Consider the following 12650-nt stretch of genomic DNA (forward strand, 5'->3'; position numbering starts at 1 on the left):
GTCATCTGGCACTGCATTTCTTTTTATCTATAGTAAATCTCCTTAATTGTATAGGTTCTTAAGGTGGTAAAGTTTGTTCTTTGGAACAACTTGTAATATAGCTAATTCTCAAATGTTGTTTTGACCTATGTATCTTAAATAAAGCTAGGAATGAAACCCTTATCAATACTGATAACATCTATGGGAATAGCAATACATTCCTCTTCAAAGAGACAAAGTTCCTACCTGTATCTCCCCCTGACTCAAAAATTGACTTAGTCATAGGATTTTAAAATTTGTAGCCCTGAATCTTTTAGAGTATCTAGTAAAATAGCAACTCACTGTCTTTGAGTCTAATTTCTTCTCATTAGGCATATAAGGTCTTACCTCAGCTGGACATCCCCAAACATGTAAGTGTTTTAGATTAGGTTTCTTGCGTATCTAAAGCTCGTAAGAGGTTTTAGCGGTTGCTTTAGTTGGAACCTTATTAAGGATATATGTTGTAGTTTTAAGTGCTTCTCCCTATAGTGATTTTAGTAAGGTAAAATGACAAATCATACTCATCACCATGTCTTTAAGTGTCATGTTTCGTTTTTCAGTAACATCATTCATAATGGACAAACCTAGCATAGTATACTGTGAGATGATACCACATTCTGCTAGGAACTTAATAAATAGTTTTGGACGTTGTTCGCTTGAACCTTCATATCTGTTATAGTATTCATCACTACAGTCAAATATGACGCTTTTGATTCTTGTGCTCAGTTGGTTCTCAACTTCAACCTTTAAATTTTTAAACATATCCAAAGACTGTGACTTTTTATGAATGAGACATAAGTAGCCACATTTAGAAAAATCGTCTATGAACGTCATAAAATATTATTGATCATTCTAAGATATCATAGAGAATGGCCTACAAATGTATGTATGTATGAGTTTTAAAACGGGCAAAGTCATGTTGGCTTCAAATCTCCTTTTATTGGTTTTATTTCCCTTTGATATAGTTAACACAAATATCAAAATCTATATAATTTAAGGGATCGAGAATTTTGTTTGACATAAGTCTTTTTATTCTCCGTCTGGAAATATGACCTAATTTCTTGTGCAATAATGCAGCCGAATTCTCATTGATTAATCTTCTCACTAAGCCTCATCTTATGAATTGCAGAGATTCATTAAATGAAGCAATTGTGTTAAGTATATAAAGATTATCATTGTTGAATAAAAAACTAGAACCAACCAGTTTTGAATCATGAAAGAAATTGAATTTTTCATTTCCAAATGAATAAGAATAATCAGATTTGTCCAATGGAGAAATGGAAATCAAATTCTATCTAAATGATGAAACAATAAATGTTCCATCAAGATCCAAATAAAATCTTATCTTTAATAATAATCTAAAATTTTCAATTACTTTAACTTTAATCGTCTTACCATCACACACATGGATGTATCTTTCACCATCATTAGGCTTTCGACAATTCAAGCAACCCTAAATAGACACACTGATGTAAGTTGTTGCAATAGAATATATCCACCAGGTGTGTCTTAATACGGAAGTTAAGTTAACCTCAAAACAAACCAAATCATGCCCTTTAGCCTAAAAAAAAAAACTAGTACCTTTCCCATCATCTGATTTCTTTTGTTGTTTTCTTTTGAAGTGTTGTATCTATAGCTTCCTTATCCTTGTTCTTTTCTTGCCCTTGTTCTTGCCTTTATACCTTATTGAAATTAGATTTGTCAGGAGTGTGCATATTTCTGCCTTTTTGTTCTTGATAAACCTTTATTCAACTTTTCCTAGGAACTCTTTAGCCATAATTATCTTTTCAGACATTGAACCCTTGAATGCTTTCGGTATGGCTTTCTTCATGATCATCATACGCATGCGATTTGATTTCTCCCACGTTTCGATTTTCCTTTTATCATCAGGGTACCTTTAAATATAACAAGGGGGGAAAATTAGCTCTTAACGTAGTATTGAGATCCATGACTGTGAGAACTATTAAGAGGTCCTCTTACCATAACTTGAAGTTACAACCATTTAGCGTAGGAATAGAATTGACGTTGGTAATAATATTAACAGCAAATGTAATTGAACAAAGAACAACAAATAAACAAAACAAACTTATATAAGTCTCAAAACAAAAATAAATTCAAACAAAGGTAAACTTGTCTAAAGATACCGGACACTTCATTAATATTTCATCTTTGGACAAAATATTAACTTATAAGTGATATCTTGTGTAGTAATCAAATACTGATAATAAGAACATGTCAAACAATAAATCTTCCTTTGGGCTAGTTTATGATTCACATGTAAAATCGAATAATCATCACGTGTTTATTACTATAGGTGCACATGCAATTCCGTCAAATATGGACCTTTCTTTGGGCTAATCGATATTCACAAAAATTACATACATACAATCGTTTATAATCCAAAACAAATTAATTTCCACAAGAGAGATCACTTCGGCAATAAGTTGCTTCAATTAATTTATCTCAAAATATATATAAACATATAAATATTCGAATTTAAAATTGCACCAAAAATTAAAAGAAAATTTTCTAGTCAAAGTCAAAGTTAAGGTCAACAGCAATGTTGATCGTTGAACGTCAATCATAGACTGGGTTGACCTGAACTAGCCCTAAATCAAAATCTAACACTATTTTTCCTTTTTTGTTTCTATGGCTGCTGCTTCTAGCTTATTACCACTATCTAGTGGTCACATGTGGCTTGCCTTTCTCCGCCAGAAAACGACCACCATTGTTTTCTTGATGGCCGCCATTTTTACTTCAATCAACTGCATCATAGTGACCGCAACTTGTGCCTTATATGCCACGACGTGGTGGCATGGCTTTGGCCACCTGAAATCTTTGCACCGGTGGTGGTTGTTGTTGCCGCTGGCTTTAATTCTTAATAAGCCGATTTTTTATTAATCTTTAAAAAAAAGCCTTAATTTCTCTCAAATTCAATTATACCTTATTCGAGAAGACCAAAACTTAATTCATTAATCGAAAATAAATTCGATTATCAATGACTCACATGAAGGCCAGTTGTTAGAATAAGAAATTCTTTTGGTGAAAACCATCACCTATAATCCAGGAACATTCATGTTGTATCATCAAAAGTCAATAACAAAATATACAGAAGTATACTTGAATTCATAATGCTTAATTGCCCTCTAGAGTCGTGTGATTGGCATTTCAGATCTAACGGTCTCCTAGAGAGAATAGAATTATACGTGTGACCTGAAGACCATAGTCATTTATATAAACAAATTTTCTTGTTGTCTTGAGGAATCTGTTTTAGCTCATCATAAAAATAAAAATTACCCTTAAGTCTCTATACATTGAAAACCCATACCCTATCAGATACATTAAAGCCCTTATTACCGAAAACCTTAATAAATCATTTTTAATTAGGCTTAACACTATATGACAGTCCACAATACATAATTATCCACATGTAAGCTTAACATTGGATTAAGAATCCAACAATGCTAGATTAAAAATCTAACAACAAACACTTCTATCAATAATCTTGTATAAACTAATTAGTTGATTGAAATTGTAAATTATAAAAATAAAGTACATGGGCTTTATAAATTTTCTTTAAGTCACTCAATCACAATATGTCATATCAGTATGTGCAAAAATATTTATGGTTATATTGTTCATGTTAAAATCAAGTTAAATAATCTATATAAATTAAAAAAAAAAAGGTTAAATATCCTACAAACGCAATATTATGATATACATAATATGAATGGCTAATGACTGATGGTAGTTTTTTAATTTATCAAATATGTAAATAAAAGTCAATTCAACTAAGAATGAGGATGTCTATGTTGTTCTCTATATATCCCACCGATGAGTCATGAGTCACTCATGAATCATGAATCTCCTCCTTTTTTAATAATTGCTTCTCATGTCTCAACAAACATCATGAAATCATAGATACTTTCAAATTGATATACTACACGAGCAAACATAATTTCAAATTGGGCATATGTAGCCCCGAATCTCTAAAATGTTTCACTCCAATGCTTAGAGAGTTGGAGTGGGTGTGATTAAAGAATAGAAACATTTTGAATAACTAAAACATGCACATCGTTGTGTATCGTCATAGTTTAAATTTGAATTTTGCCAAAATGTAATGATACAACTGCAAACATTTTTATGCAAATGATGTTATATAAATTGATATAGTATATTATTATTGGTTATACCAAAAACATGGTATGATCCACATGATTTATTTATTTTTTCTTATTTGAATAAACTAATTATATTTTACCACATCAGTTTGTATAAGATTGTTTATAAAATTATTTATGACTCTATAATTATTCTTATAAATGTTCTCAATAATACCAACAAACATCCACAAGCCACACCCTTCCCCAACTCTTTCAAAAGATATTATCACCTGAGGCAGATCAACCTCAAGCCCCTATTGGAGAAAATAATTTCAAAAAAATTAAAAGAAAGTTCATTGAGTTACTGATTAGCCTCCATCAAATCTATAAAAGTAGCCCAATTAAATTTATAAAACTAATCCATAAACTCATAAATCCATAAAATTTAAACTTTGACTTTGAGAATGACAAAAGACTACAGTTTAATTAAAAAAATAAAAGCTCATAATAACTCATATGGGTAATTTTACTATTATTTAATTTAACTCACATTAAATCTACTAAAATAACATCTACAAACTCATAAAATTTTATTTTTCACATCTTATAGTTATGTTATTTCGCATCCTGGTAAATGGTGGCACATTGATGTTTGTCAGTAGTACTGGGTTTAGTTTGAAATTTACTCATAAATTTTTAAAATACTTACCATTTCTTTAAGATCCAAAAATCGTGCCACTAAAATATTTTGTCCCATCTATTTCCCCCAAATAATCCACGTGCAAACGAGCTCATACAATTTCTAATTTCTTATTTTAATGGTCGTTATAATTAAATTTTAAAAAAAAATTGATCAGCTACAATCTGGCAGCACTCTCATTTTGACTACGTGCATGTTCCCTGAAAATATTCCGAAAACGAAGTCACATCAATCTATTAATTTATTATTGTGGCAAGATTTGCTACGTAAATTGTTTAAGTCAATAGTCAGTTCATGCGGATCACTTGAGAATAATTTATGTTACTCAAGTCTTAAAATATCAGTAAAATTGCACTTCATTCGAAGATACAACAAACAAGAACATCACTTCAATTTCAACGTACATTAATTTAACTTTTTTTAAAAAAAATGGCTGTTAGATTTGGGAAAATTTAAACATGTAACGAGAATCTCGAGTTCACATTAAGTTAAAGCACTTTAAGCCCCTCATTGTTGAATCTCCACCAACCGCATTCTTATTTTCCATCAGCAGTCATCACCAGCCCACCCCCAATTATGGCTGCGAGTCAACATTATTATTTTTTCTCCATCCAACAAATCATTGGCACGGCACACCAATTAATCTTGACCCTCAGATGAAATCAGAATGAACGGCCGCGATCTGTCTCCAACAAACTCCGCATTCTTCCACTGCCATGCTCAGACTTACCTACCAAGTCATTCTTAATCCTGCTACTCCTATATAAGTCCCGATACCGTGTCTCTCATTTCCTCAGGAATCCACTACATTTAAAGACTTTAGGGTTCCCTTTAGTTGATCTACTTTCATTCACGCCCATTCATTATTCTTCTAGTTGGGGTATCTTTTGTGATTGTAGTAACATTTACGCAAAAGATATGGACAGAGGTGCTGTTATTGAGAATGGTCACCAGAACGGTTGCTTGGAGGGTTTGTGTAAGGACAACAATTACAGTTCTGGGGATGCGTTGAACTGGGGAGTGATGGCGGAGACGTTGAAGGGGAGCCATTTGGAGGAAGTGAAGCGAATGGTGGCGGAGTACAGGAAGCCGGTGGTCAACCTCGGTGGTGAGACGTTGACTGTAGCACAAGTGGCTGCCATTGCGACAGCTGGCGACGTCAACGCCCAAGTCAAAGTGGAGCTCTCAGAATCCGCCAGGGAAGGTGTCAAGGCCAGCAGTGATTGGGTGATGGAGAGCATGAATAAGGGCACCGACAGCTACGGCGTTACCACTGGTTTTGGCGCCACTTCTCATCGGAGAACCAAGAACGGCGGTGCTCTTCAGAAAGAGCTCATTAGGTACGTTTTTTTTTATTAAAGTCTAGTACTGTACGTATGATGTGAATCACGTTGCCTTCGTTAATTGTTGATTTATTTCTTACGTGCTTTGAAACTACAGGCCTAGAATTATCGTTAAGCTATGTCGACCATACGGTTATTTTTTTTCTTTTTAATTAATTAGTCGTATTATCTTTCGTGTACAGATTTTTGAACGCTGGAATCTTTGGAAACGGAACAGAGTCATCTCACACGCTGCCTCACTCAGCAACAAGGGCAGCCATGCTTGTGAGGGTCAACACTCTTCTTCAGGGCTACTCTGGCATCCGATTTGAAATCCTGGATGCGATTACAAAGCTGCTCAATCACAGCATCACTCCATGCCTGCCTCTTCGCGGCACAATCACTGCTTCAGGGGATCTGGTTCCTCTGTCCTACATTGCCGGACTGCTCACCGGCCGGCCCAATTCTAAGGCCACCGGGCCTAATGGAGAGATCATTGATGCTCAGGAAGCCTCTAAACAAGCGGGTTTCGGGTTCTTTGAGTTGCAGCCTAAGGAGGGTCTCGCTCTTGTCAATGGCACTGCTGTTGGTTCTGGCCTGGCTTCTATGGTTCTGTTCGACGCTAACAACCTTGCTCTGTTATCAGAAATTTTGTCAGCTATTTTTGCTGAAGTCATGCAAGGAAAACCTGAATTCACTGACCACTTGACACACAAACTGAAGCACCATCCTGGCCAAATTGAGGCTGCTGCTATAATGGAACATATTCTCGACGGCAGCTCTTATGTCAAGGCGGCTAAGAAGTTGCATGAGATTGATCCTCTGCAGAAGCCGAAACAGGATCGTTATGCTCTGAGAACTTCTCCACAATGGCTCGGCCCTCAGATCGAAGTGATTCGGTTTGCAACCAAGTCTATTGAACGGGAGATCAACTCGGTGAATGACAATCCCCTGATCGACGTTTCAAGGAACAAGGCCTTACATGGTGGCAATTTCCAGGGGACCCCAATTGGTGTCTCAATGGACAATACCCGTTTGGCTATTGCGGCAATAGGGAAGCTCATGTTTGCCCAATTTTCCGAACTTGTCAACGATTTTTACAACAATGGATTGCCGTCAAATCTTTCCGGTGGCAGGAATCCTAGCCTGGATTATGGTTTCAAGGGCGCTGAAATTGCTATGGCTTCCTATTGTTCGGAGCTCCAATTTCTAGCCAATCCTGTTACTAACCACGTCCAAAGTGCTGAACAGCACAACCAAGATGTAAACTCCTTGGGACTGATCTCTTCCAGGAAGACTGCTGAAGCTGTGGATATCCTGAAGCTCATGTCTTCCACATTCTTGGTAGCACTTTGCCAAGCTATTGACTTGAGGCATTTGGAGGAGAATTTGAAGCATACAGTGAAGGACACTGTGAGCCAAGTAGCTAGGAAAGTCTTAACCGTCGGTGCCAATGGAGAGCTTCATCCGTCAAGATTCTGTGAGAAGGATCTGCTCAAAGCGGCTGATCGCGAACACGTCTTTGCATACATTGATGACCCCTGCAGCGCTACCTATCCATTGATGCAAAAGCTAAGGCAAGTACTTGTTGAGCATGCATTGAACAATGGAGAGAACGAGAAGAATGCCAACTCCTCAATCTTCCAGAAGATTGCAGCCTTTGAGGAGGAATTGAAAGCCGTTTTGCCCAAAGAAGTTGAGAACGCCAGGCAGACTGTTGAGAATGGAAATCCAACAATTCCCAACAGGATCAAAGAATGCAGGTCTTACCCATTGTACAGGTTAGTGAGGGAGGAGCTCGGGACTAATTTTCTGACTGGGGAAAAAGTTACATCGCCCGGCGAGAAATTTGACAAAGTGTTTACAGCAATGTGCCAGGGCAAGATCATTGATCCAATGCTGGAATGTCTCAGGGAATGGAATGGCGCCCCTCTTCCAATATGCTAGTTGTTTTATTCTTAAGAATTCATTGAATTGCCGATGTGACTAAATGGTACAAATTAGTCCACCTGTAATGTTTCAATTCCTTGTATTTGTTGTTGAATATCAAGAAATCCGACTGGGTATCTCATTTTTTTTCCTCACTCATTTCCAGTATAAAATTGCAAAGTTCAGAAACAGTTGCTTGCAACACAAGAAATAACAACTCCTTGTTTGTTTCGAAGATAAATTGTAAAAAAAATAATTAAATTAAAAGATGCATGAATGGAACCTATCATTTTTCCTCTTCTATTAGACCTGAAATTTTAGGGTAAAAGCTCGTTTAGTCCCTATATTTTGAAGTTAGTGTCCGTTTAGTCCTTATATTTTTAAAAATACTTCAAATCATCCCTACCATTAAATTATTGACACTCTTGTTATTATCTTTTGTTCCTTTTAACATATTTTTACAATATTACCCTATTATAATAATTTTTTTAGACATTATTAAAAAGAAAAAAAATAAATTACCAGTTTAACACAAAAAAATAAATAAATAATATATATATTAATTTTTGTGGAACACTCTCTTGAGTTAAAATATTAATTTTTCTAAAAAAATTGATAATGTAATTTTTTACAATATTAATTTTTAGACATACGTGAGCTTCCACAAAAATTAATATATACATTTTTTTGTTTTTATTTTATTTTTGAGTTTAATTTGATAATCTATTTTTTTTATTAATATCCAAAAAAGAAACATTATTATAAGAGTGTAATATTGTAAAAGCAAGTTAAAAAGAATAAAAAATAATGGCATGAGTGTCAATATTTAGCAGCAGGGACGTTTTGAAGTGTTTTTAAAAATATAAGAATTAAATGGGCACTAACCTCATAATATAGGGATTAAACAAGTTTTTACCCGAAATTTTAAATCAAAGTATAAACATGTGGGCAAGAAATGCGCGTGAAACTGAGAAATATCTTTGCTCCTTGTGCATTTTTACATGGCGAATAAAAACAGAAAACAAATTATTTCTACATATTTTTACAAAATGCCTTATATCAAACACGTTTTTCACAACCAGAAACATTACCACCAAACAGCCTGCAGCATCTTAATAAATTCTAGGAGATCAGAAGTTAAAATAGAGTTTAGTGCATCCATACGTCCCATCCTCCATTTTAGTTTTTGTGGCCGCTAAATGCCAACTCTAATTGTATGGCTGGAAAAGGACTCGAGGACAAATCTTCTTTTAGTACGTACGTTTTAATTTAAATATCTATTTAATTTTTATATTTAAAAAAAATTTAAATACTTTTATAATTAAATATGTTATATTTTTATTCTCATTTTTTCTTTACTTTTATAATAGTATCCTTATAATAATATTCTTGCCATTAATTATTTTATTTCTAAAAATTTAATTAACAAATTAACTAATAATTATTTATTAGTAAATCAACTAATAAATATCAGTATGAAAGTATTAGTATTTTTTTGTATCCGTATAACAATATTGCTAATAATTTATTTGTAAATAAATTAATATCAACCAACTTGTAGTAATACTTAATATCCTTACAATAATTTTACTAACAGTTATTTTGTAAAAAAAATAATTTATCAAATTAATCCTAAATGTAAAGTCATAATATAAGAATTTATGAAAATTTTTACGTTACTTTTAAGGTTGAGTTCATAAATTAATATTTTTTTCATTAACATCCTCAAAAAAAGCAAGAATGTTATTGCAAGGAACTATTGTAAAATGAAAGAAAAATTAATAGAAGAAATATAACATATTTAACAATAGAGATGTCTTAAGAAACTTTTTAAAATGTAAGAACTAAACAGACATTTAAGTCAAAATATAAGGAATAAACAAACATTTAGAAAACAATGGAATGAATCATTAAATTTTATAAATATTATATTTAGTGGGTTTCAAACAAAATTAATGGTATTGGGACAAAAAAAAATTATTAATTAATCGAACTACAATTTAGCACCTTAACTCTAGATGGACAAAATTTGTTATTTAATAAATGTTTTAATTTATCAAAATTTTATTGTACGTAAATAGTGGGACAATGGAGATGATGCATTGTAGTTTTGCCCACTCACACTACTCACATGTCAGGATTTGTGATAAACCTGCATGTGCTGAAAATTTGAGTGAAAATACACAGGACCATCTCTCACATTTATTAACTCATCAGAACTCACTACTCAGAAGTTATGTCGTGGGCAAGGCAATAAAAATACGGAGCTTGATACATTACAGGTCATGTTACTTACACATCAAATGGGATGATTACACGTGTCCTACAGGAGAGAGGAAGGCCATGCATTTGGTATTAAAGATAGGGTAATTTTTAGGGACCTCCCCTGAGGTTTAGTGTATTGACAATTGGATAGAAAGTATTCATGTAATTACAGGAACCTCATCTGACGTTAGTATTTCGTTAAGTAGACCGTCAAATACTGTTGAAATTCCAAAACTGCCCTTGTCGTTCTCCCTCACCACACAGCAAGTCTACCCTTCGTTCTCCCTCACGCAGCAAGTCTACCGTTTGTTCTCCCTCACGCAACAAATCTCAGTTCGTTTCAAGCACTTTGCTCCCTCACTCTCCCTCTCTCTTTCTTTGAAACAAATAAACATAGAGGCAGGAATTACAGGATAAACTTTCCTCAACATCACGAAGGCTGCAATTACAAGACAATAAGCTTCAACTCCCTAACAGTCAACTCATAAACAGTACAATGTCCTACACGAATTGCCATAACAAGACGATTACAACAGCTGTTGGAGACAAGGTTATTGCTGCGTGAGGGAGATCAGAGCCGACACTGCGTGAGGAGTGCTGAGACTTGCTGGCTGCTGCGTGGTGAGGGAGATCGGAGCCGACACAACGCGATGAGGAAACTTGGGAAAATTTGAGCAATGCTGGCTGTTGAACAAAGCGAGACGCGTGAGAGAGTTTATTCCATTCATGTGCGTGGCAGTTTTTTAGACCTGCACTCGAGGATCGTTCTTGCGATTTCTGGCATTATCTCTTTCTGCCATGGTACTACTGCTTTCCTTTCTAATGCATCGGATAGAATCTTCAAGTTCTCATCTGTAAACTTGTTGAAACTATTGAGGCAATCGGAGTCTTCTTCTTCTGCCTTGCTCGAAGAAGCTGAATTTTGGCTGGAGTTAGGGTTTGATAAAAGGTCTGGTTTAGGGTGATGGTTGCTTCTGAAGCTGCTTTCATAGCCTTCACATACCCAAAATTGGTGTTCTTTTTGGCAACAGCTGTTTGCACTCCTGTGAAGACACTGAAATGGAGGATGGTGATGATGAAGTACTTATGATAATCTCCCTTTCATCTTCAAATAAAACACCATGGAATCAGCAGCGGCAGCGGCACGAACCAATTTCTGGTCCAATAATTTCAAGATCCCGCCACAGATCTCCGTCAACTCGGCCTCGATCTTCGATCTGTACTCCTTAATCACGGAGACATAGTCCTGGTTGCCGCGCGACTCCTCCTCCTGCTTGATGGAGGACACGATGCGCCAGGAGGCGCGGCGTACACCGATGACGTTTTTGTCAGCCTCGTGGAGAAGGGGTTGCCATTGTTCCGTTCGGATGTGTTTGTTTGAATTTTATTTTTGTTTAAATTTTAAATTTATTTTTACGTATTTACCCTTTATAATAACGTTATACGTATTTTTGTATGAATGTCAAGGGAGGTCCTTGTAATTACATAAATACTTTCTATCCGACTATCAATACACTAAAGCCTAGGGGAGGTCCCTAAAAATTACCCATTAAAGATATGTACTAAAGGTAGGTCTATAAGTTACAGATTATGTAACTTAGCTGACTCCCAAAAATACTCGAAATTAGTTGAACATTTTCATTTGGTAAACCTATAATTGCCAATGATACATTTCATTTATCACAATGATTCCATATAGAACCAGACAAATTATGGCAGGCAAATCTGTTCTGATCTTTCCATTCATAGAGGAGATATTTTCGAGTCATTTGGCCATTTTGAATTTTGATATGAAACTGATGAAGAGTGACAAATTAAAGAAATCTTAAATAGATTGAAATTTATAATAGTCAAGAATATTTCAATTAATTTATATTTTAACATAATTTTTTATTTAAAATTTTATTGTTTAGATATAACTTGTTTAAATTGTATTTTTAATTTAAGTATGAGTTTTAATAAAATAGATTTTTTAGTCAAATTAAGATTAAGTAATAGTTAGTGTAAATAAGTATCTTTTATAATTTTACAGGAGATCTTAATTATTTGTTATTGATTATTTCTTAAAATAAATTTTATATTACAGTTTAATAACATTTTTAGTTATCACAACGGTTCATAGTTATCACAACCATCCATACCAATTTATTTTTGTCATTTTTCATTTGCCTTATTTCATTACAAGAAAGTTACAAAAAAAAAAACAAAACCAAATTTTTGAAAACCCTAGCCGTTCGCTGCCACCACTGTTCAACCCACCACTGAAGTCACCATCAGCCAACCCCATTGTAACACCCCAAATCTAACACGTGC

General features: G+C 34.5%; 1 protein-coding gene across 1 annotated transcript; it reads left to right on the plus strand.

Annotated features, from left to right (window-relative positions):
• Positions 1 to 5597: 5597 nt before the first annotated feature.
• LOC102620173 (phenylalanine ammonia-lyase) lies at positions 5598 to 8227 on the plus strand. The gene is made up of 2 exons (XM_006481430.4): positions 5598 to 6161; positions 6347 to 8227. Exons 1-2 carry the CDS (start codon positions 5740 to 5742, stop codon positions 8088 to 8090), a joined length of 2166 nt encoding a protein of 721 aa, XP_006481493.1. The 5' UTR covers positions 5598 to 5739; the 3' UTR covers positions 8091 to 8227.
• The last annotated feature ends 4423 nt before the right edge of the window (positions 8228 to 12650 follow it).

This window comes from Citrus sinensis, chromosome 6, assembly GCF_022201045.2.
Source record: "Citrus sinensis cultivar Valencia sweet orange chromosome 6, DVS_A1.0, whole genome shotgun sequence".
NCBI classification, from domain to species: Eukaryota; Viridiplantae; Streptophyta; class Magnoliopsida; order Sapindales; family Rutaceae; genus Citrus; species Citrus sinensis.